This window comes from Lethenteron reissneri, chromosome 35 (genome assembly GCF_015708825.2).
Source record: "Lethenteron reissneri isolate LAM-NWPU_2019-01 chromosome 35, ASM1570882v1, whole genome shotgun sequence".
NCBI lineage: Eukaryota > Metazoa > Chordata > Hyperoartia > Petromyzontiformes > Petromyzontidae > Lethenteron > Lethenteron reissneri.
The window spans coordinates 7,874,800-7,896,435 of record NC_083813.1 but is presented as its reverse complement, the minus strand read 5'-3'; the positions used below and the strand labels follow the sequence as shown (position 1 = coordinate 7,896,435).

The 21,636-nt window shown below is 49.5% G+C and overlaps 2 protein-coding genes across 4 annotated transcripts in view; one reads left to right on the top strand and one right to left on the bottom strand.

Moving 5' to 3' along the window:
• The first annotated feature begins 1,649 nt into the window (after positions 1-1,649).
• Positions 1,650-10,736, top strand: TWSG1 (twisted gastrulation BMP signaling modulator 1). Its single transcript, XM_061565708.1, has 6 exons — positions 1,650-1,864; positions 2,267-2,344; positions 4,366-4,505; positions 5,633-5,732; positions 8,677-8,871; positions 9,669-10,736. Exons 3-6 carry the CDS (start codon positions 4,374-4,376, stop codon positions 9,869-9,871), a joined length of 630 nt encoding a protein of 209 aa, XP_061421692.1. The 5' UTR covers positions 1,650-1,864; positions 2,267-2,344; positions 4,366-4,373; the 3' UTR covers positions 9,872-10,736.
• Positions 10,737-11,668: 932 nt separating this feature from the next.
• SS18 (SS18 subunit of BAF chromatin remodeling complex) overlaps positions 11,669-21,636 on the bottom strand; it is a 42,321-nt gene continuing 32,353 nt past the window's right edge. For 2 of the 3 annotated variants that reach the window (XM_061565705.1, XM_061565707.1), the window contains exons 5-10: positions 20,626-20,793; positions 19,279-19,434; positions 18,244-18,345; positions 16,802-16,921; positions 16,087-16,214; positions 11,669-15,391 (exon numbers count right to left, since the gene is read on the bottom strand). In XM_061565705.1, the coding sequence (XP_061421689.1) occupies positions 15,365-15,391; positions 16,087-16,214; positions 16,802-16,921; positions 18,244-18,345; positions 19,279-19,434; positions 20,626-20,793 (701 nt within the window). In that variant the 3' untranslated portion in view covers positions 11,669-15,364. The remainder of the gene's footprint in view (positions 15,392-16,086; positions 16,215-16,801; positions 16,922-18,243; positions 18,346-19,278; positions 19,435-20,625; positions 20,794-21,636) is intronic. The other variant, XM_061565706.1, reaches the window with a different exon arrangement.

Here is a 21,636-nt window from a genome sequence, read left to right as displayed (position 1 = left end):
TTGTTCAAGTCTGTGCTCCAGCACACATTAAGTACAGTACTACTAGCAATATTTAACCATCATAAGCCTGTGGGGGAAACTCCATGTTATTATGACAGGGACCAGATCTTCCAACACCTGGTCCTCGTTTTACCAATCTCGGACATCCAGAGAAACAGAACCATGATGTGCCTGAGTTGACCTTCATGATTTGAAATTACTATCGAACAGGGAGGGGCTTGATAATAAACGTCCACATGTGCATATGAAGGTTTGCGAGTGAGCCAGTGGATGACTTCAGAAGTAGTCTGGAGAATATCTCAAATACTGCCAGTGAATGACTGAAGTGGGCAGTGGTTTTAGGCTCTACGAGTGAACAAGTACATTCATCCAAGTTTATAACCCGTCTTCTAGCAGAACAAGAGTGATGGTGTCCGTGGCCTCTTGCCTACATGTACTCATCCATCTGTTGAGTTTTACAAGCAGATGGTGTGTTGGCGTGGACACAAACTAAACTCGAGTTATCCAAACGTTTATGCTCCTAACGCAGCCAAGAGGACAATAAACAGATCTACGCTCTGTGTCTTTGTATATTAGACGAGCCGACTGTACTGCCCTTTCCAAACCAATATGAATGCAGCAGCATTTGTCTCAGCAAGTAAACTTACTGGACCATCTGGGTCTCATCGGCATTCAGATATGTTAAGGGTCTGTCCATAAATGACGTCACGCACCTAGGGGTGGGGGTCAGACATTTGTGACGATGTGTGACGAGGAGGGGGGGTTTGAGAAATGTGACGTCACATCAAAATGCGCAACTTTAAATAAATATAGACAACACGTTCTACTTAATTAAATAGACGTTTTAATAAATGTTTTCTCCTACAACATCAGAGTGCAGCGCCACATTAAAACGCACTACCATGAACATTTGAAGCACGTGTTATTTGGGGGGGGCAGAGCTTTGTGACGTCATATTTGAGGGGGGGTCTGACTCTGTGACGCCGTGTGACGAGGGGGGGGGGGTTAAAAATCGTCCAAAATCGCGTGACGTCATTTATGGACGGCCCTTAAACGTGTGCCACGCGATTACCAGGTGTGACTTCGACCAGCCCTAAAAGTACCGCGTGTATAAAATATGGGACCCCCCCCCCCAGTGCCGGATTAAGCTAGTGAGGGGCCTGTAGCATATGTTATAATAAAAAAAAGTTAAACTAAATTTTAACTTGCATAGTAAAGTAATTGTAATTTTTCATTTGCTATAAGCCAGATAATACAAGAAATCGATAACCTTAAACACCCAGTCGTTCATAAAAGTTTAAGGCGGTATAGTACTATAGTAATAGAGCAAGTGCAGAATCACTGAATCGGTATTCATAGCTTGAAAGCGTTTAGCGTGGGTCCCTTAGCATATGTAGCTACTTTTGCTACTAGAATAATCCGGCACTGAAACCCCCCGTTAAACGGAGAGAGAGAGAGAGAGGAGGAGGAAACAAGCTTTGCCCCCCTAAACGCAGCCGCCCCGAATGCGAGAAACCCCAAACCCCGCCTCGCCTGCGCCTCCTCGTCCTGCCCCAACCCCCTCGCCCCCGCCGCAGCCCGAGACCCCGAGACGCGTTCACTCGGCAGGGGATCCGAGGGAGCAAGACACCCACACACACTCTCCCACCACACACCCCACACACACTACCACACCGCCTCATTCTCCCACGAGCCGAGGGGTGAGAGAGGCAGCAGGAGTCTTGTAGCCGGGGGGTGCTGCGGTGGCGGTGCCGGGGATCCAGGTTGTGAAATCCGGAGCGAGAAAGAATCCCGATCGGGACACACAGGAAACTGTTGCGTCGCTCCCAGACCACCACCAACCACCACCCCCCCCACCGAACAAGTGAGTACGAGACAAAAGAATGCGCGAAGGAAGAGAGAGAGAGTTTTGCCCTTAGAAGATGGAGGGAGACTTTTTTGCTGGATGGTCAACGCGTTAATGCGCAGCAGTCGATGGCGGCTAATGTTGCGTTGCGAGTTCATCTCTTTGCGGCGCTGTCGTTGCTGTTGTTGAAGCCATAGGACGCTCAAACAAATACACAGGTTACACAACTGCCCGGTGATGTATCTTGCCCGAGTTGAAAAGCAACTTTTTGTTCTAAACGTAAACGCTCGCCGCGGCCAGGAAGCGATTAGCTGAACGTTGGGTTGGTTTTGATTCTGCGCTGCGCGAATTCTTCTCGGAATACAAAACAAGTGGCGCTTGCTTACCTGTTCACACACCTCGCCATGCTCTTCCTGCTAGGTGACAAGGCCCGTGGTTCGTCTTCAATAAGAGCCGCTTGTGCCCTCTGACCCAACAACAACAGCTCCATCATCGTCGGTGGGTTTGTTAGTTTTAGATGTTTTTTTTGTCGTGATAAAAACTTTTCATTTCAAGTTAAACGTTCAAAGGTGCTCGCGAGCTCGGCTGGTGATGGCACTGATCACGGGGGCGAGGTTAAATGGCTTTTACATGCGGCTGGCATTCTTTTAAATAGCCACACACGTGCATCCAAACACGTGCGCGTGATGGATGTAGGTGCCAGGTGATGAGGTCGCGTTGACACGATGTTGGTTGTGGACCTTTTACGCGTGAACGTAAAGGTTCAGTGATATCTAAACGGGTTAAACACGTGGGCTTTCGCGACCGATATAAGGTTTTTTTGTGTGTGTAAGATCGCGTAAAAATAAATGTGTCGTTGAAGCCGCCGCCACCCAACACGGCCAATTAGTTGAGGTTTATTTAACACGTAGCAGGCTTTCGAGACCAATATTCATAATAAAGGTTTTTGGGTCAGATCGCGTTATTTATAAATGTGCCGTAACCCTCCACCACCCGACACGGCCAAACAGTAAAAAATATGTCACATTTTTCAAAGGACAAAATAATTCATTTCTTTAGCCCACCGGTGTGTTGAAGAGAGAATCAACAGCATTTTAAAATGCCAATCTTGCCCGATGAAGCTGATTGTAATTATCAGCGAAACGTCAGGACTACTCAAATATTAAAATGCTGTTGATTCTCTCTTCAACACACCGGTGGGCTAAAGAAGTGAATTATTTTGTCCTTTGAAAAACGTGTCTGGTGGTGGAGGGTTACGACACATTTATAAATAACGCGATCTGACCCAAAAAATACCTTTATTATGACTAGTTGAGGTTTGTCGCGTAAACAGAAATGTTTGTGGATTCGCTCTCCAATTGCTGTACTAGTCACGAATTGACACGTGTTTTGTTTACGTGGCGAACCTTTGCTGTGTCGGGTGGTGGCGGGTTCAACGACACATTTATATTCACACGACCTTACACAAAAACACCGATATTATGGATCGGTATCTGGGACTCCCCCCCAACTTCGCCGATTCGCACTGATCGATGCCTCCATCCAGAAGTGGGTTGACAAGGAATGTGGTTCATGTGCAAATGAACGGGCTCTGATGATGGACATGGAAACGAGTATTGTAAGTCTGCCCGCAACAAGTTACAGCGAGTTGATGGGATCTGCCGCACATTGTTGCGATGTGTGTAGATGTGTATTGATTACGAGTGTGTGTCTATGAATAAACATCACCACTGGGGAGACAAAGGCGGCCCAGGGTAGCGGTTCTCGAACACACAAAACCACCAACCCTCATGCCCTGCCGGCCTTCAGAGGTGCTCGCTAACAGGGGGCAAAGACAAAGATCTCCTGTGTAGCCTTGACAGACTGTTGGGGCAAGTGCTGTTATCGAGCGCCTTTGTCTCGCGAGTGGCGATGTTTGCTACACCGCACCAGGTACTCATTTGAGGCTGAGTCGACCTAGGGAATGAGGCACATGACCGGTTTCAAACAATCGTCGCTGGGTGTTGACCACGAGCGGGAATCGAACTCGGTTGGCCGGGTTCGTAGCGCAGCGCGCTGGACCGCTACACCACCGCTCCCCACAGGACACGCACGTGTCCACGTGTGTCATACGCGTTGTTTAAACGCACGTGCGTTTTGTATTGGCGGGTAGACTAATATAAAAAATCACGTCTGATTTGGAGACACGTAGGGTGCGTTTGTGATCGATGGTCAGAAAAGCAGTGAGTTCCTGCTCGGATGACCGTTGAGGCACGTAATTCATCTCTTGTTTGCAGCCCTGAGCAAGTGACGGAACATTCCACATTCCTATGGCAGAGCTGAGTCTTTCCAAAGGACAACCACGTGTTCGCTTCCCTACCAAAGTGGTACGCACTTTATCTGTGCCGAGGGATGATGGGCGAGTTAACCCCCAACCAGGACATGAACTCGCAACTTTCAGATTGCGAGCCGCTGGCTGGCCTGTGTCAACGTCCCCAATGGAGACCTCTCTCTCTGTTCTTTCCCCATGTGACGAGCAGCAATCAGCATGAGACTGCCCATTCCGGCGGTGGCGCTGAGCCTCCTGGCCTGCTCCCTGCTGCTGCTACTGCTGCCCTCCCCAGCCAGGGCCTGCAACAAGGTGCTGTGCGCCAGCGACGTGAGCAAGTGCCTCCTGCAGGTGAGACGGGGACACGAGCCGTAAACCCCCAGAGATCAAGAGGAGGTTGTGGGTCCCCACAGAGTACGGTGAGACGTGAGCCCTGGCGAGCAGCAGGGGTGAGTGTGTGTCGTAGGGTTTGCCACCTGTCCAGGTGTAACCCGGGCACTTTGGGAATTGGCATCTGTGATTGTATGTTGAACGTCTTTCGCCGACCGTGCTAATCGGAGGTGCGGGGTGGAAGGACGACAGACTAAACACAAAAGCAGTTAGGGTGGGCAGGCATTGATTTGTATTTTATTATGGTATACTGCAGTGTTATTAGGCCCAGACTGAATGAGGTACATGTCTGGGTTGGATCGAGAGTGGTAAAGGTGGCAACCCGAGGTAAGCGAGCGCGAGGGGTCGTGGGGGAGGGAGAGTCAAGCGGAGATGTGACCACCAGAAACGAAATTTGGCTCGCGCGACCGAATACTGTCGGTAGCCCTAAGGGGCCGTCCATAAATGACGTCACGCGATTTTGGATGATTTTGGACGATTTTTGACCCCCCCCCCCTCGTCACACAGTCACAAATGTCTAACCCCCCCCCCCTAGGTGCGTGACGTCATTTATGGACGGCCCCTAACCAGCCGACCAACAGCCACCAAAAACACCGTGGTGCCGAAATGTTGATGAAGAGGTGAACGAGATTTTATTGAAAGTTCCAAAACGGCATTGCCAACTCGAGAAGCGTTGTAGCTGAAGCGGCGCGACACTAGGGGGCCTCGCTTGACACGCAATGGCGAGGAGCGTGACAGTCAAAGATTTCACAAGTGTGGGAGGTCACGTGGAGCGAATGTGAAAAGGTGACGGAGAGTGTGACAGGTTGCGGAGGGTGAGGGCAAGAAGAGTGTGAGAGGGGAGTGAGTGTGTCGAAGGTCAAGGAGTGCGAGTTTGAAAGGTCATGGAGAGTGGGTGTGAAAGGTCACCGTTAGTGTGAGGTCAAGGAGAATGGATGTGAGGTTATCGGAGGTGAGTGTGAGAGGTCATGGAGAGTTCAGAGAGAAAGGGTATCTGGTGGTCACGGAGCAGGGGAAGGGTTCACAGTCACAGGGGTTACGCAACTGTGAGCGTGCGTGTGTTCGCGTCTGCCTGCACGCGCGTTCAGGAGCTGTGCCAGTGCAAGCCAGCGCTGGGAAACTGCTCGTGCTGCCGCGAGTGCATGCTGTGTCTGTCCACCATGTGGGACGACTGCTGCGACTGCGTGGGTAAGGACATGGGGTGGGGGGGCATGGAGGGGCCAGAGGAACCCCCGTCCGGCACGATGACCAGTGGCGTAGCTATCGAGCGTGCAGACGGTGCTGTTGCACCAAGGGCCTACGGGCTGAAGGGGACCAGGCGTCGGGACGTGGCGGGGGGTGGTTGTCCATATCATTCCTTTGCACCAGGGTCCATGCCAAGCATGCAACGCCACCAGTGACGACCCGTCCTGAACATCCGATACGCCTGGAGGTGGGGTTGGTGAATGGCACAGAGATTTGAAGCGTGACTCCACCTGAAATGCGTCGAAGGTGCCTATAGGAGGCGGCACAGTCAGACGATGACATTAGCAGAGTGGAGGAAACATTTTAAATTTCGCTTTAAAGCTTTCGTGACTGCAGGGATTCATATTCTTGGTTATTTCGATAAAGTCACGTAGAACCAAGAATATGGAGGAAAGATGTTAATAATCCGATTGACAAGGAGTAGAAGAAGAGTGAGAAAAGATGAGAAAAGTCTGGTGATGGTATGACGAGAAGTGTGCTGTGAGCGCACGAGTTGGTGGGAGTCTGATACGAACAGGGTTATATGCGTGTGAACGTTACTTAAGAACCGTTTGGATGTTGCGGATGGTTTGAAGTTCACACGAGGGTAAACCCAGGGTGGTGGTTTTTCCGTCACGCCGACTGTTGACAGTGGTCACGGATGATTTCCACAAGTAGTAATCTGAGATTGGGATGTGACGTCAATGACCGTTTCACAGTTTATCTTATATGGGCAGATGATAGAGTCGTATTAGCAGATTCTAGTCAAATGAGTAGAGGATGTTGCGATAGAGCCAGAAACACTTGGACCTGTGCAAAGATGATTTTGAAGAGGCTGTTACGAGGTTATGTATGGCAAAGAGTGAGGTTGATATCATGTAGAGACGAATTGTTAGAGACAAAGCACAGCAGAACACCCACGATGATATAAAATGGAATGAAGAAACTTTAAAAGTGGTGGATAACTTTTCAGTACTTGAGGTTACCCGATTGTAAATGGAGGTGAATAGCATGATCCAGTCTACAACGCCTACAGCGGTGTGAAAGGTTTGGTATTTGAAGAGATTCCTATACAATGACAGATGATTTGGATATGTGAAGTTTGGCATACCAACCCTCATGCATGCAGCAGAAACATGAACAAAGGGAGTAAGAGAGGATGGTAAAACAAGTGTAGTGCCAACAACGAGAAGAGACACAAGGATGATAAACTTGGGGGGTGAAATAGAATGGACAAGATTGTGATGGTTGAGAAATCTCAACTATTTTAACTATAAACTATTACAATTTTACCAGATAAGGCCCACTGAGCTATATAGCTTTTTTTAGAAGCAACCTAGCCACAAATAATAGCTCAACTACGTGGTTTATTTGCAAATATTTCGCAGCCAATACTCTAAACGCATGCTTCAAAATGCGAGGGGAAAAATCTGGAGGACCTGGAGAAAAGTCCACGTGACCACGGGGAGAGAGAGAGACTTGCAAACTCAAAATACACAGGTGTCACAGGGTCGAGATTAAACCCACGACCTCCTCTGTACTGGGCCAGGTAGTTGACACCTCGCCACCACGGCACCCCTCGAGACACATGGAGGAAGGTTGGGCAGGGGCAGAGCGCCCAGACAGGGATTTGTGATGCAAGAACCACAGGGAAGAGTACTGCTATTAATATTACTTGCAGGAACTAATATTTATATATTCCATCAAGGTCCTTAAGATCTTCTGATCTTAAACTGCTCGGCACTCCCAGGTCTAGGATACGCTCTTTTGGTGATCGAGGTTTTGTCAGCGTGGCACCCAAGCCATGAAATGCCTTGCCGCTTGAAATCAGACAATCAAGAGGCGGTGTTAAGAGATGTCTGCTTTGAAAACCCAGCTCTTTAAACGGGCCTTGCCTCTTTAGTTTTGTCGGTTGCCCTGGTTCTGTTTTTCTTTCCTGCTTTTCATGCACTGCGCATTATACATTTTTATTATTATCCACAGAAAAGTTGTAAGAAGCGACTTGGAGAGAGTGGAAACACTTCTTGGATATTGAACAAGAAAGAGCATGGGAAAAGAAAGGGAGGTGCAGGAACATTGTTGGTAAAAAAAAATAACCCCGCCCGACCTGTTGTGCATGATGATCGCCCATCCAAGTACGATCCAGGCTCAGCTCTGCTGAGCCTTCGAGGTCCGTTGAGACTGGGTGCATTCCAGGCGATTTGCTCAGACTCGTCTTGTGTACAACGCGCGAGTACATTTTTGTTCGAGCGCTGCCACACAATCAACATTTCTCGTGACGTGGAAAAGCTGCTCAAATTCTTCTGCTGTCCGGAGCAGTGGGAGTGCTTAATAGTAATAACCAAACACATACAGCCGCTTGTGTGACACAGTTTGCACTTTGTTTTTGTCCAGTGGCCTATTTGAGCACAACAATGGTGTAACGGTCGTTTTCCTTAGTTCACAAATCCGACCTTTTCACATATCCGCCGAAACCTCAGTCTCCAGCAAGTCAGGATGTAGAACTTCTATTGCACCGTACGTAGCCAACTATGCTAATCAGAGGTTCGCATATGATGTTGTACTCTGTTATTAATATTAAAGATTTAAGGGAGGGAAAAAATATTTTCAAGTACAAATTAAATAACGCCCTTGTTTTTAAAGACAGTCCTCACCACAGAGAACCGTAGTGGCATGACCGCACTATGATAGCTGGTGCCAAACTGCCACGCCCTCCCGCATGGCTTTGTAGGAGCCTAGGTACCAATAAAGTTATTTAATTTTTTCTTCCGGTTGAGTTTTGATGACGTACACCTACGTCATCGGAACGGCATCAGAAGGAAAAACTGATGACGTACATGTACGTCATCGGAACGGGTTAAGAGCGATGCGCGTTACCCGCCTGCCCTGCCCCGCCCCGCCGACGTAGGCATGTGCAAACCGCGCAACAAGACGGACTCGCACCCGACGGCCAAGAGCTCCGTGGAGGAGCTGTCCGATCCCATCCCGTCACTGTTCCGCGCACTGACGGAGCGCGAGACGACGCTCAACTGGAACGTGCGCTCCTTCCCCGTGGCCGAAGAGCTGTCGCACGCGCACCACCTGCTCCTGCACGGAGACACGGGTGAGCGGCCGTGCCTGGGACGGCCCAGAGGGATGATGGTGGCACATCCCGGCAGTGTCTTCTCATCGTTTTCTTTTTTTTTTACCTGAAGTCTTATTGCAACGTTCCACTTCTTGAGGTAAAGGTGCAGCCTTGCAATTCCTTGCCCATGCTATTGTTGGCGGAAGGGACTTAAAGGGAGTTCTTTAATGTGTATTTTTTAGCTACTCTTCCATGCTGACCAGATGGATGTCTTGGAAGAGGTGGGAGTGCCGACACTTTACCTCGCCACATACAACCTGCCAATTAACTGCGGTGTACCCATTTATACCACTGGATGGACAGAGGCAGAAGAGATTTAAGAAAACATCCATCGTTTCAACTGAAACGCTAGATGCTCAGGCGACCTCTTAATTGCAGTCCAGTGTGTCATCCCTTATACTGTGGCAGCATTGAAATAGAGTAAGCCATGTGCACCCACAGTCCAAAATTTGTAAATTTGATAAATTACTTAAATGAGAAATGCCACAAAGCAACATCACTCCGTACTGCCACGCATGCCGGCTGGCTGGCCCGTGCTGCGTTCACCTAGTGGCGCAACTTGGACAGCTGCCACCAGCGGTCCCTTGCTATAGGGTACCTCAATGTCCTGCACGGGAGGCACCGTACAAATATTGAGCGATAATGAATTGGTTCCGTTTGGTACAAGGTTGATCCCCTGGCTGCAGCCACGATCACCATCGTGATGGATCATGGCTAACGAGCCCCCACTCACCCCCTGCCCCCCCCCAACCCCCTCTCTCCTCTCCACCTGCCAGGTACGTGGCTCACGTCGTCTGCGCCCAACTGCACCGTCGTCTTCTTCAACGAGTGCCTCTCCATCAACAAGTGCCGCATGTCGTGCGAGTCCGTGGGCGCCTCCAAGTATCGCTGGTTCCACAACGCGTGCTGCGAGTGTGTGGGGCCCGACTGCCTGGACTACGGCAGCAAGCACGCCCAGTGCCTCAACTGCATGGTGTGAGATCGGGTCACGGGGTTACTGGCCTTCCGGGGGGGTCATGGAAAGCATGGGGCCAGCCAGGGCCACTGTGTCAGGAGGCCCAAGATGGGACGAGGTGAAGTTGTTTTTTAGAGTTTTCAAAGTGCACCTATGTATAGGTTTATAGTTATGGCACGATTATCTGACATTTCACTACACATCTTAGGAGATTGTTTAGTTCCTGAAGAAACTCCCCAGCACGTGGAGTGAAATTCCACCGTAGAGCTGAACATATCTCCGTTAGATTTTGCCCAATAAATGCAAAGCTTAGGTTTGGCAATGAGTGAGCAGAGGTTCAGGAATGAGAGGGTGTATATGTGGTATGATTAGCGCCGATCACCAACCACTGCAGATAGCGTGGGGAGGGAGTGGTAGGAACCAGAGCATATTCTCAAGCCCCAGTTTGACATCCTTGTGGGCATCGGTATGGAGTTTTTGGCCCTGTCACAAGGCTGCAATGTCGTTGGAAATGTTATAAGTTTCCAGAGACTGTTTTTACAGGGTCGTCCCTTCAAACAGAAAGTGCTAAAAAGAGAATCCGGTTATATAAAAGTAGAGTTGTACATCTGATTTGTAGCCTCACCTAAATTAAGAATGCTTTTAGCCGAAACTTAACCGTGCATTTGGCAGATGCCTGTTGGCACTGCACACAATTCACACCACCGTGAAGGAAAGCTTCTTGCATAACCGGTACTTTTGCTTCATGTTAAGTTTGAAACGCTTTTTTATACATTTAGATTTCTGTTTTAAAAACAATCTAATACTTGTTTACATAACTCAAATACGATTTGTTTGCTGTCGTGTTGCTTTTTCACTTGCATTAAACACTTTTTTTTAGGAAAGGCAATCACCCGTAGGAGCATCAGCGGTCGTTTCTTTTCATGTCTGTGGCCGCCGTTCAAGAAAAAAAATATCTGTCCCATGGGAGTTGTTCACAACAGGGGGTTTGGGACTTATTCCAAAGTTGACAAGTGGGAATTGTGAAAACACTCGGTCAGGTTGATGCCACCGATTGCCAAGTGGAGACACCTCGTTGCAGAGATATCCCAAAACAATTATGATTATTTACCGCACTCGATTCCCCAGGTCTCAATCCTTTCAGGAGGGTCCTAGCCAAGCTTTCAGCATTGGAATGTTTGGCCAATAGCAATTATGTTGTAAATGTGTTTGGCTATGGGAGGAGGCCAGAAAACCCAGAGAAAAACCCAACACATAACAATGGGAGAACATATAAACGCCAGACTTGAAGCTTTCGTGACTGCAAGGAATCATATTCTTCGGTGTTTTCGGTAAAGTCACGTAGGTAAAACATCAAAATTAATAAAATAAAAAAATAAAAATTTATTTTGATGTTTTACCTACGTGACTTTACCGAAAACACCTAAAAATATAAACGCCACACGAAGGCATCCGGAGCCAGGAATCGAACCCAAACCCTTCTTTGCCAGAGGCACACAAGTGCCCTCCCCTTCCTGTCATGCAAATGTTTACCTCCTACCCCCCCCCCCCTGCCGGCAAGTGCACTTGGTTTGGTCCAATGCCCCCCCCCCCTCTCTCTGCTCTGGAGCTCACTTCCTTGGTTGCCATGCCGACCACTGTGGCCGTTACTGGAGGCATGTGGGCGAGTCGCCCGCCGTATCCCTGCGCGCGCCTGCGTGATGGGGCCCGGAAATAATCCTTCCACTACTGCAGAGGAGAAAATAAAGGGCCATTTTTGACACAGCATTCAAACGTTTACAGTACGGTTATACGAATAACACATTGAATGCAACACTTACGTTAAGTTCGTTTGTTTTATTTGTAAGTTAATTGTAAGTTAAAACACCTGGTTTAATCTCGGATCACAAATAATCACAAAAAATAAATGGCTGGGTAAAAATCAGGTTTCACTTTTGAAAGATAATGAACTGGGTAAGATGCGGTGAAAGTAAATGGCAAGAGGGAGTTGTGTGGGAAAGAAAACACGGCAGCGGCATCACTCGTTAACATCATGTGATTGAAATGCTTATTGTCAACATGTCACATTTAAAATTTGTACCACTCTAAAAAAAGAACATGAATTTTCAGAGTACACGACCACATTAGATTTCCGAGCTTACAAGGGGGGGGGGGGGGGGGCATTTAAATAACAAAAGCCCCGTGTGTGTCCTAAATACAATAATAAAAAAAACTTACACAAAACAAAACTCAGCTTACACAGGACAATACTCAGCTTACAGACATCGTTGACTTTTGAGCGGTTTTAACACAACGCGTTTAACCGAATGCCAAATTTGCACCGCGATGTAACCGGAGTCCCATAAATTACACAGCACGGCGCGACGGGCAAGCTGAACATCACAGGTGGCACGAGAGGGGCCCTGGGTGTTGCTGCGACGTGGCCTCAGACTTTAAGACTCATCATTCTTTTCTTTGGTAGTAGTCAAAAGAACATCTTCAGTGGTCGACAAGGAGTGTGGTCGCTACAGGCCGGGCTTCGCACATGATCGCACCGTGGGACTTGCCATGAACGTCGAGGGACAATGTACCGCGTTCATCGGCCAACTCCCAAAAAACGTAAAGCTTCCAGCCCTCTGTGAAATTCTGCCGTCAAATATGTGGGAGGGGGGGGGGGGCAAGGTGGTGAAGCAGGCAGGGATGGACCGGCCACTCGCGTTTCATGCCGAGAAAATCAAAAGTTCTATTTTTTCAGGATCACATTTCCCAAGCGCGTCTTGTTTAATGCGGAACTTCCTCGCAGCTGCGAACTGGTTGACGTGGAGCTGGGCCCGCTATGAAACTCACATGAGCAAGCTCCTGAACAAATGCTGCCCGATCAAAAGGTTTTGCATCCGAGCTTGGCACTGTCACTCCAGTAGTTTTGGTGTAAACAGTTTTTTTTTATCTCGAATTGGCCAAAACTAATTGTTGCAATGATGCCGCGTTTGCTCGGCTGGTTAATTCGAAGATCGGTATGTCTTTATAATTGAATAGAAAACCAATCTAGAATTTGACTTTGAAGTCTTAAAATGTTTCATCCCCTGCAGAGAAAGTTTTTGTTAGGCTTTTTTCATACCCTGGGATCTGGGAACTCCAGGACACGCACGCGCGCACACACACAACGCCGCACGCCACGTGGGCGAGCGGAACACTGCGAGCGTGGGAACAGGATTAATACTGCGGCCCGAGCCGCGAGCAGTGTCTCGGCACCACCAGGCCGACGCATACAGCTCACCTCCTAGCTACCCACAAACCCCTCCTAGCTACACGCAAACACGGGTGGAGGGGAGGAGAGAGGAGTTAGTTTTTCACAAGGGCCAGGGAAGGTTATTAAATAATGACGAACCCACCCCCCACCCCACCCTCACCTATCGCCCTGGCAACAGCTTCCCCTCCATCTGCTTGCCATCCGGATCCCTTCCCCCCCCCGCCCACTGCCGCTGAAATGTCGTACGTACCCAAAAAGTAGAATCGTCATCAGTAAAACAAACACTAAAAACCCACTAACGGAGGTCATGTGAGTCCAGTCCATTGCCAGGTCGGCACGCCAGGTGCCGCATTTTACCAGCAGAGCAACAGCTTATTTATCATCGGGGTTAAAGGTCAACGAAGGTTCTGTTCAAACCGACCTCACGCGTGCCGCCACCAGTGGCATGCGTAGTGGTATGCTGCTTAATCATCGCATCCTAAAGCATCTGCACCAACCTCGCTCTCCATATTAAGGTCCAGCTTTTCCCTTTGTCATTCCACTCCAAGATGAAAGCCTCTGCAAGCTATGTCATTCTTTACCAACCTGGTCGCTAAAGGTGGTGGGGGCGACACCAGGAACGGTTCCAGAAATAAAACTCGCATCGCCAAGGTTCTTAGCACAGCACACCAACTATTGTGCCACCACTCCACCCCGCCGCCCTACCCGACACGCGGAACTATTATTTATTGTGTCACCAATTTAACAGCAATTGACTGCTACCATTCTAGTAATATGGGCTTGCTTAAGTGAGCAGAGTATCACATGTGTGGGAATGGCACTGGAAGATGATGCCACAGTAATACTTCTGGAGTGCATTCACGAGACCCGTGTCACCCAACACGCGGTGGCATTCCACCGTGTCTGGGAACAGCGGTTCGCTACATTTCATATGCACTTCGAAAATGTAGCCCTCTAAGCCATGTCGGAACAAATGAGGACAGTACCTACACCAAGCCCTTAGCTGCAATGCGCTCTGCACGCTTCTGCCAATAGGTACACGTGCAAAGCTGGATCAGAGTTTGGGGGAGGGATGGAGGGCGTGGAACTGGCATCAGATTCTGAGAACAGGCCCTGTGCTGCAAAGTAAACGAAGAAAAACACGGTTATGACTCACCTCAGCCACACTGGGCCGTCGTGCACGACGACGGGCGTGAACCTCTACGCGTATGGAATGCTCAGGGAGGAGTGGCAGTGGGAAGAGAGAGGAGTGGGGGCGAGAGGGGAGGAGGGAAGAGGGGGAGAAACCGCGTCCTGCGAAGCTAGCAGAACTGTCGCGACGCCGAACTCTACAAACTCGTAACACTGCGTGAACACCGCGCTACGACCACGGCGCTTGCGGCCTGTAACAGCTTAATGACGGCGGCGATGGCGACTGACTTGTGAGCAGCTCCACGTCCGCGGCCGGACGCACGGTTTAATGAATTATGCGACCGAGAGATCGAAGGGTCAGAGTCACGCGTTTGTTAGGGTTGGGGGGTCAAGAGTAAAAGTTGGCATACTGGGTTTGAGGTCAGATTGAGCGAGGGATAGCAGACACCACACACTTATCGAGTTACAAGTTGAAATTTAAGATTCGGTGCACTAAACCGATGAGGTGAAAGAGGTCAAATAGACGAGGTTATATGGGCTGGAGGTTCATGGTCACAGGGCTCCGGGTGCCCAAAAGCAGAGAACATCGGATCTGACGCCCAGACAGCGGACATGCAAATGCCGCAGACATCAAGTTGTGGCTAAACCTCGCAACACTCAAATGATATTTTAAATTAAAAAAAACACTTCTTTACTGTTCGAATTCCTTGGCATGTCATTTTGAGGTACACCCTTTTCCGATTAAAAAAACAAATGCGTCCAAGAAGACACTTCCACAGGCGAGTGTTAGGTCAAATCGAAAACTGATGGAGGGGTGGCAGCATCGGCACACGTCCACCACTCAGGATTTCATGGGTGTTATTACAGCGTTTAAATTTTTCCAGAAACACTGCATCCCCTGCCATGCGCGCACACACACACCTGTTCGTACGTGCGAGCGTGTGCGCAATATGCGGTGAGAAGCTCCAAAAGGAGAATGCGCAATGTGCATTCGCGCACATACAATGCGCCAGTGTTGGGTGGCGCACGAGGATGTCTGGGCCTCCTGCTCCTTGTCGTGGTGGCGGTGGCGGCGGCGGCGGCGGCGGCGGCTTGCGCTTGGTGGAGTCCAGAGAGGTTGGCACGAGGGGAGGGCATCTGACAACAACTGGGTCTCGTCACTGCTGATATGCTCCGTACTGGCCCTGCATGGACGACGCGCAGCCACAAGGTAAGAAACAGAGATTGGTTTGTTCTAGATTTGAACTTTTCGTGACTGCAAGGATCCATACTCTTTGGTTCTTTCGGTAAAGTCACGTAGGTGAAAAATAAAAATACATTTTTTTTTCACTTACGTGACTTTACAGATTGGTTTGTATCAAATTGCTAAATTATGGCTGTGGGAATTGTTCTACAACTCTCCGGCGAGCTGAAAGAATAACTGGTACATCAAACGCTTGCACGTGTGAAGAATTTAACTTGTTTGGCCATGTAGGATGGTGGATGGACATGTAGCCCAACCCAAAAATCAAGTTGTGAATCAAGGGGATTGATGATTGGCAATTCACAGATCTTGGCCTCAGAGAGAGAAAGGTGAAACCATAATTATCATCGTCATTAATTATTATTTATATAGCACCTCCCATGCAGTGCATCTCGAGGTGCCAGAAGGGGAGTTTGAGATGATTGGTAATTATGTGACTGCAGACCAAACAATGAAAGCGAGACAACCCAAACTTGAGTACAGTGCCAAGTTAGGACAATATGATCCCACACAACATACACACACACACACCTACCGGATTATCAGAGGCACCTACTAACCTTTGATTTAAAATACACGGACAAAAACTTGCATCCTATCATCCTGAGAATACGGTACATTCTGGGGAGCACTCACCTGCTCATAGCCGTACGGCCGCTGCTGCTGTGGGGTGGGAGGGCCGGGCTGTGGAGGGCGGTACGCGCCGTACTGCTGCCCCTGGGGGTAGCCCGCGTACTGCCCAGAGGCAGTCTGAGCAGGGCCTGCTGGAGGGGTCACAGACGAGCAGGACGACGGGGCGTGGTGGGAGGTCAATGCGAGGTCGAGGTAAGTTGGAGAATCATAGAGTAGATGAAGGTGGTATGGCTCCTCTGGTAAGTACTTCTGAAGACAAGCGCATGTTGGGAAAACTTTCATACGGATGAATGCTTCTAACTTTTTCTATTACGTTTTCACAATCCGACTGCTACAACTGAAACAAGGTCAATAAGTGCAACACACACTGTACAGTACTCGGAGGTCGGGCCGATTCTCCTTAGCCCCAGCAGGCTGTCGAGTGTACAGCACTAAACGGCATCGCACGGTTGGGATGGATCCTTATGCAAAGAATGAAATGGGGCCACTCTGTCCAATTTACACCCCTCTGCATAACCCAACGGTACATGTGCACCCTCCAGCTCGTTGGGCCCGGCGCAGCTGCACCACACCTGCACCACTCGTCGTGCTACACCACAAGCCACCCCTGATGGATGTGGGTTCCCATGGTTGTTCCAGCATCGCCTTGGCGGTGTTATCCCTGGGTGGGCTCAATACAGCCGCGCCCTCACTTGGGGGTGCCCCGTGACGTCCTCACCGTAGCCCTGGCCCTGGCTGGGGTATCCCTGGGGTCCACCGAACTGCTGCTGGGACGGGTAAGTCTGGGCGGGAGGGCCCGGCTGATAGCTGCCCTGCTGTTGCCCGTACTGCCCCGTGCCTGCGAGAGACGGAGTTAAAGAGGAGTTAAGAGCTGCAGTGGTAAGAGTTGCGTTGTTATGAAGATCAGGGTTAATAGCGCCAAGAGCTGCTTTTCTCATTACGCAGGATTCTGGGTTACGGTGTTAGAACCACTGAAGATTTGGTTCAAGGCTACCGTTAACAGAAGCCGTTAACGTATTCGACTGGATTACAACGTTTGCAGCTGGAAATAAACTTTGGGGTCCGTCAAGAGCTGCAAAGACTGTTAAAGATGTTTAAAGGTGATGTAAATATTAGGTGTCCGAGTTAATGTCGAACATATGTTACAGCGTACACTGGCAGAGCCAGTGGGGGAGGTGGGGTGGCACGTGCCCCCGCAATGATCCGATCGAAATCCCTAATTTCGATCGGATCATTGGGGTTATTAGTAATAAATCGGCATTTTGCGACCCCCACTGCCACTGTGTAGCATATTATTACGTGCCAGGGACTCTATGAGATGATAGGATAATAGTCTAAGTCCATAATTGGCAATAAGTAACGGCAAAGCAGCTATAACTGACTCACAGAATTGTGCGCAGTTGCGTATACAGTACACGACTTCCCTGAAGGCATTCACCTTCAGCGAGCGCGATGCCGATCACACAACGTGGTTCTAATTCAATCCTCGATCAATGGCTGCGCCATCGCCGCACACGCGAATATAAAGCAAGGGACACGTCTTTACTTGCTAACAACTCCTCTATCATTTTTCATTGCTGGAGGGATTACCCCTCTTACCTGAAAATCCTGGCTCCGCCATTGACAGCGTACACCCAAAACAAGCTGAAATGCACCCGGATGTCATCAGAACTCGAAGCTAAGCAGCATGCAACCTGGATAGAGCTTTGATGGGAGACCATCATACACAAGAGACTGTTATAGGGCTGCAGGGTTATTGGGTGGGCAGCAGATGGCAGTGAAGCAAAATCTAAAGTACATGTACTTCTGTACTGGCAAATCTCTGAATCCATCTTTGCAAACTCGCACTAACCAGTGTGGTGAAGTATGGTCAAATAACCCCCAAGACTCGCATGGCGGGGAGGGGGGCCTTATCCAGCAGTGAATAGGTCATGGCTCATGACGATGTCGGTCTTTGGAGTGGGCATCGCTAGCGGGGGGGGGTGGGGGAGGGATTTGCGTTCGAGCCATTGGTAACGTTATTGCTGGAGTCCCTGTTAATCGTCGCGGTGCTCTGGGGATTTACGGTTGGAGCTGCTGCCGAGGTCGGCGCTTTGGCCATGGCCCGTGCGTGCGTGCGTGTGTGTGAGTGCGTGCGTGCGCGGGGGGGGCTCGCCGCACCATCAGGGTAGTACTGCGGCGTCATCCCGTCAGCGGGGGGCTGCCCGTGCGAGTACTGCTCCGCGTAATAGTCGTCCTGCGAGCCAAACTGCTGCGGCGGCCCTGCCGAGGACACACGGCAATAAAGACAGAAATCCCCCATTTGGCCTTTAACCGACTGTTCGGGAAAGTGCTGTTAAGTTGCGAGGGGCCGATACCACACCCGGCCAAGTTGACCTAGGGGAGACCCAGGACCGGTTCAGATAATCATCACCAGCTGTGGCCGTGAGTGGGAATCGAACTCTGGTGGCTGGGTTCGTTGAGCAGTGCGCTAACCACTGCACGCATGCACACGCACGACTTGCTTCACACAAAATAATAATCACTGGCTGGGTATTTATATCCGATTTATCACCAAAAAGGAGCTATGCGTCACATCACTGGACTCCACATCGCACCTCCATACTCCGGGGACTCTACTGCAGTGGTAAATGCATATGTAAAGGAACATATTTTATAATGACTACATCGCTGCTTAAGAGTCAGCCGGTCGGAGAGCTGGATGTGATGGTGCATGGAGCAATGCGCGATTGTGTGCTGCCCTGGGAGGTGGTGGCACTGTGGTTTGCTTACTGAGCGATTAACCAAACAACCAGAGTTTGATTCCCAGCCAAGGCTAACATCAGTAGCTAGGAATATATAAACCGGTCCCGATTTCCCCACCTTCACCAACCTGCATTAACCAGCGTGGTGAAGTATGGTTAAAGGTCAAAAATTATACTTTCCAAGAAGCAATCCTGAAAAGGCTCGGAATGCATTGCACCTGCCAAAACAAGAGGACTGGAGCCTTTTCCAGATATTCTCTTTTCCGTTCAGCTGGCTGAACCAGGGGCAGGTAAACAACATTGCCATTGTACACCTAAACCACGAGCGCATGTTGCACGAAACTGGAAAACAGGAAGCGGAGGCAACTGCCCGTGGCCCGGAGTAACCACAGTGACCCGTTTCCACGACGGGGGTGGAGCAGCTACGGTTGCTTTGCGACGCAGCACTCACCTTGCTGTGCAGACCGCGAGTAGCCGGGCATCTGGCGCTGCCCCATCATCTGGCTGCCCTGCCCGGCCCCACCGCCCATCATGCCCTGGTAGTGCTGCCCCGAGCCCTGTGCCAGGTTGTATTGGGATGGAGCCGGTTGCTGAGACACCATGTGGCCTGGAGCACGCGCACACACACACACACGTGATCAATAACACTGTAACAATGTTTTTTTAGTTCCTACGTAGTGTTATTTCCTAATTGCTTATGCCTCAAAAGTACAGAAAATGGCTATTATTCCCCACAAACTTTGCTTTTGTGACCAGGATAGTGGTATTTTGAAATGTACCTATTTTCAATGAGAAAACGGGCAAATTTGTGTCTCTTCGTTCACACAAAGTCACCAAGGCGCACTACCACAGGCGGGAATGGCCACAGCGGACCGAGTTCTCTGTCGGGAGGAAGAATCTCGAAAAACTACTCGCTTCTAAATCTTTTGTAGTCATTTATGTATTACTTTAGTATAAATAAATGTTCATTTGTATTCATATGTTGTTTTTTTCTGACTTTGAAAATAGGTAAATTTCTAAATATCACTGTCCTGGTAACAAAATCAAAGTTTGTGGGGAATAATAGCCATTTTCTATACTTTTTAGGCATAAGCAATTACGAAATAACACTACCCAGGAACAAAAGTTGTGTTGCAGAGTGTAATCACATGGCGGCCTGGTCATATAATAATAGTCGTCTCCTTTATTCAGGAAAGCCTCACCGAGACTCTTTTTCTATGCACATTTGGCATATAATAAAAAAAAATCCTGAGTAACCATATAATCCCATATAAAAGCTCTGCGTGGATAGATTAATGAATCCACTGCTGTACTGCCATCTCTTGGCCACTAAGCCGAGACCACCTGGTATTCCCAGGCAGCCTCCCATGCAAATAATAGCCAGACTCCACCCCACTTTGCTTCCAAAATCTGACGAAATCGGGTGAATATTCAGGGTGATCTGGTCGTACGCCAGTTCACGTGGTGTTAAGCGAGTGCCTATCACAGTTAGGCGCTGCTGCCCTGCGTCTCGCTCCCAGTGTTCCCACTCCCCGTGTTCCCACTCCCCGTGTTCTCGCTCCCAGTGTTCTCGCTCCCAGTGTTCCCACTCCCAGTGTTCTCGCTCCCAGTGTTCCCACTCCCCGTGTTCTCACTCCCAGCGTTCTCACTCCCCGTGTTCTCACTCCCAGTGTTCTCACTCCCAGCGTTCTCGCTCCCAGCTTTCTCGCTCCCAGCTTTCTCGTTCCCAGCGTTCTCGCTCCCAGCGTTCTCGCTCCCAGCGTTCTCACTCCCAGCGTTCTCTCTCCGAGTGTCTCACCTTGGCCCTGGCTGGCCGGCGGGGTCCTGTAAGCCTGGCTGGGCCCTCCTGGCCCAGACGATGGCACCGAATGGCTGTACCCGGCCATGGTGGCATGGCTGCTGGCCGGGAGGCTGAGCGCAGGGCTCGCCTGGTGGTTTGGAGGCTGCATTGCCATGGAGTTTGGTCCTGTAATGTCACAAAGTAAACATGAAGATCCCCTGTGTAGCCTTTATGGACTGCCAATTGTGACTGAGTGAGAGACTGACTGCTGTGCCATTATAATCAATCAATTGATATATAAAGTTTAAACATGTACACAAATATACCCAAGTCTACGTTGCTAATTATCGAAATATATATATTTTTTATAGATTTGGACCCATACAAATCACGGCCCAAATATTGACAGGTTTAGTCATGAAAAATGTTTTGTCTCTCAGTAAATAATCACAATAACGCACAATCCCCATCATCAGTGAACCAAGTAATTTGCCTCCCATGGATTGTGACATCAACAATGATAAGAAAGTTTGCAAATCTACACCGGTTAACAATATTACTTCACAGCCCCTCGTCCGTCCACTGCTGGATGAAGGTGTGCCCACACCAAGTCTGCCATCGGGGTTGTTTGATTCGTCAACCAAGCTGCTCAGTGAGCATTAGTAAGGGCAGGCAACATAGACAATGGATTTTGCTGCACCGCCCTCTGCTGCTCACAACATAGCCCCGCAGGCTATAGTACCTGTTATGCACAGCAGTCACCCATCCAAACACTCTCCAGGCTTAACCAAGGAATATCCTGGCTGCTTACGAGTGATGAGTGCCGCGGTGGCGAGATATTAACCTCGCCTGGCATACAGGAGGTCATTGGTTTGACCTCAACCCTGACGCCTGCATATTTGGAGTTTGCATGTTCTCCCTGTGGTCGCGCTGATTTTTCTCCAGGGTTCTCCGATTTATCCCTCAACATTTATAAACATACATTGAGAGTATTTGGCTGCTATAAATGTCCACATAAGGCACTTCGTT

What these genes read in the sequence shown, in the direction of transcription:
- TWSG1 (XM_061565708.1), top strand. Translation starts at nt 4,374, where the DNA reads ATGAGACTGCCCATTCCGGCGGTGGCGCTGAGCCTCCTGGCCTGCTCC. An exon ending in TGAGCAAGTGCCTCCTGCAG is followed by an intron (nt 4,506 to 5,632) that starts GTGAGACGGGGA and finishes ACGCGCGTTCAG; the next exon opens with GAGCTGTGCCAGTGCAAGCC. An exon ending in GCTCCTGCACGGAGACACGG is followed by an intron (nt 8,872 to 9,668) that starts GTGAGCGGCCGT and finishes TCCACCTGCCAG; the next exon opens with GTACGTGGCTCACGTCGTCT.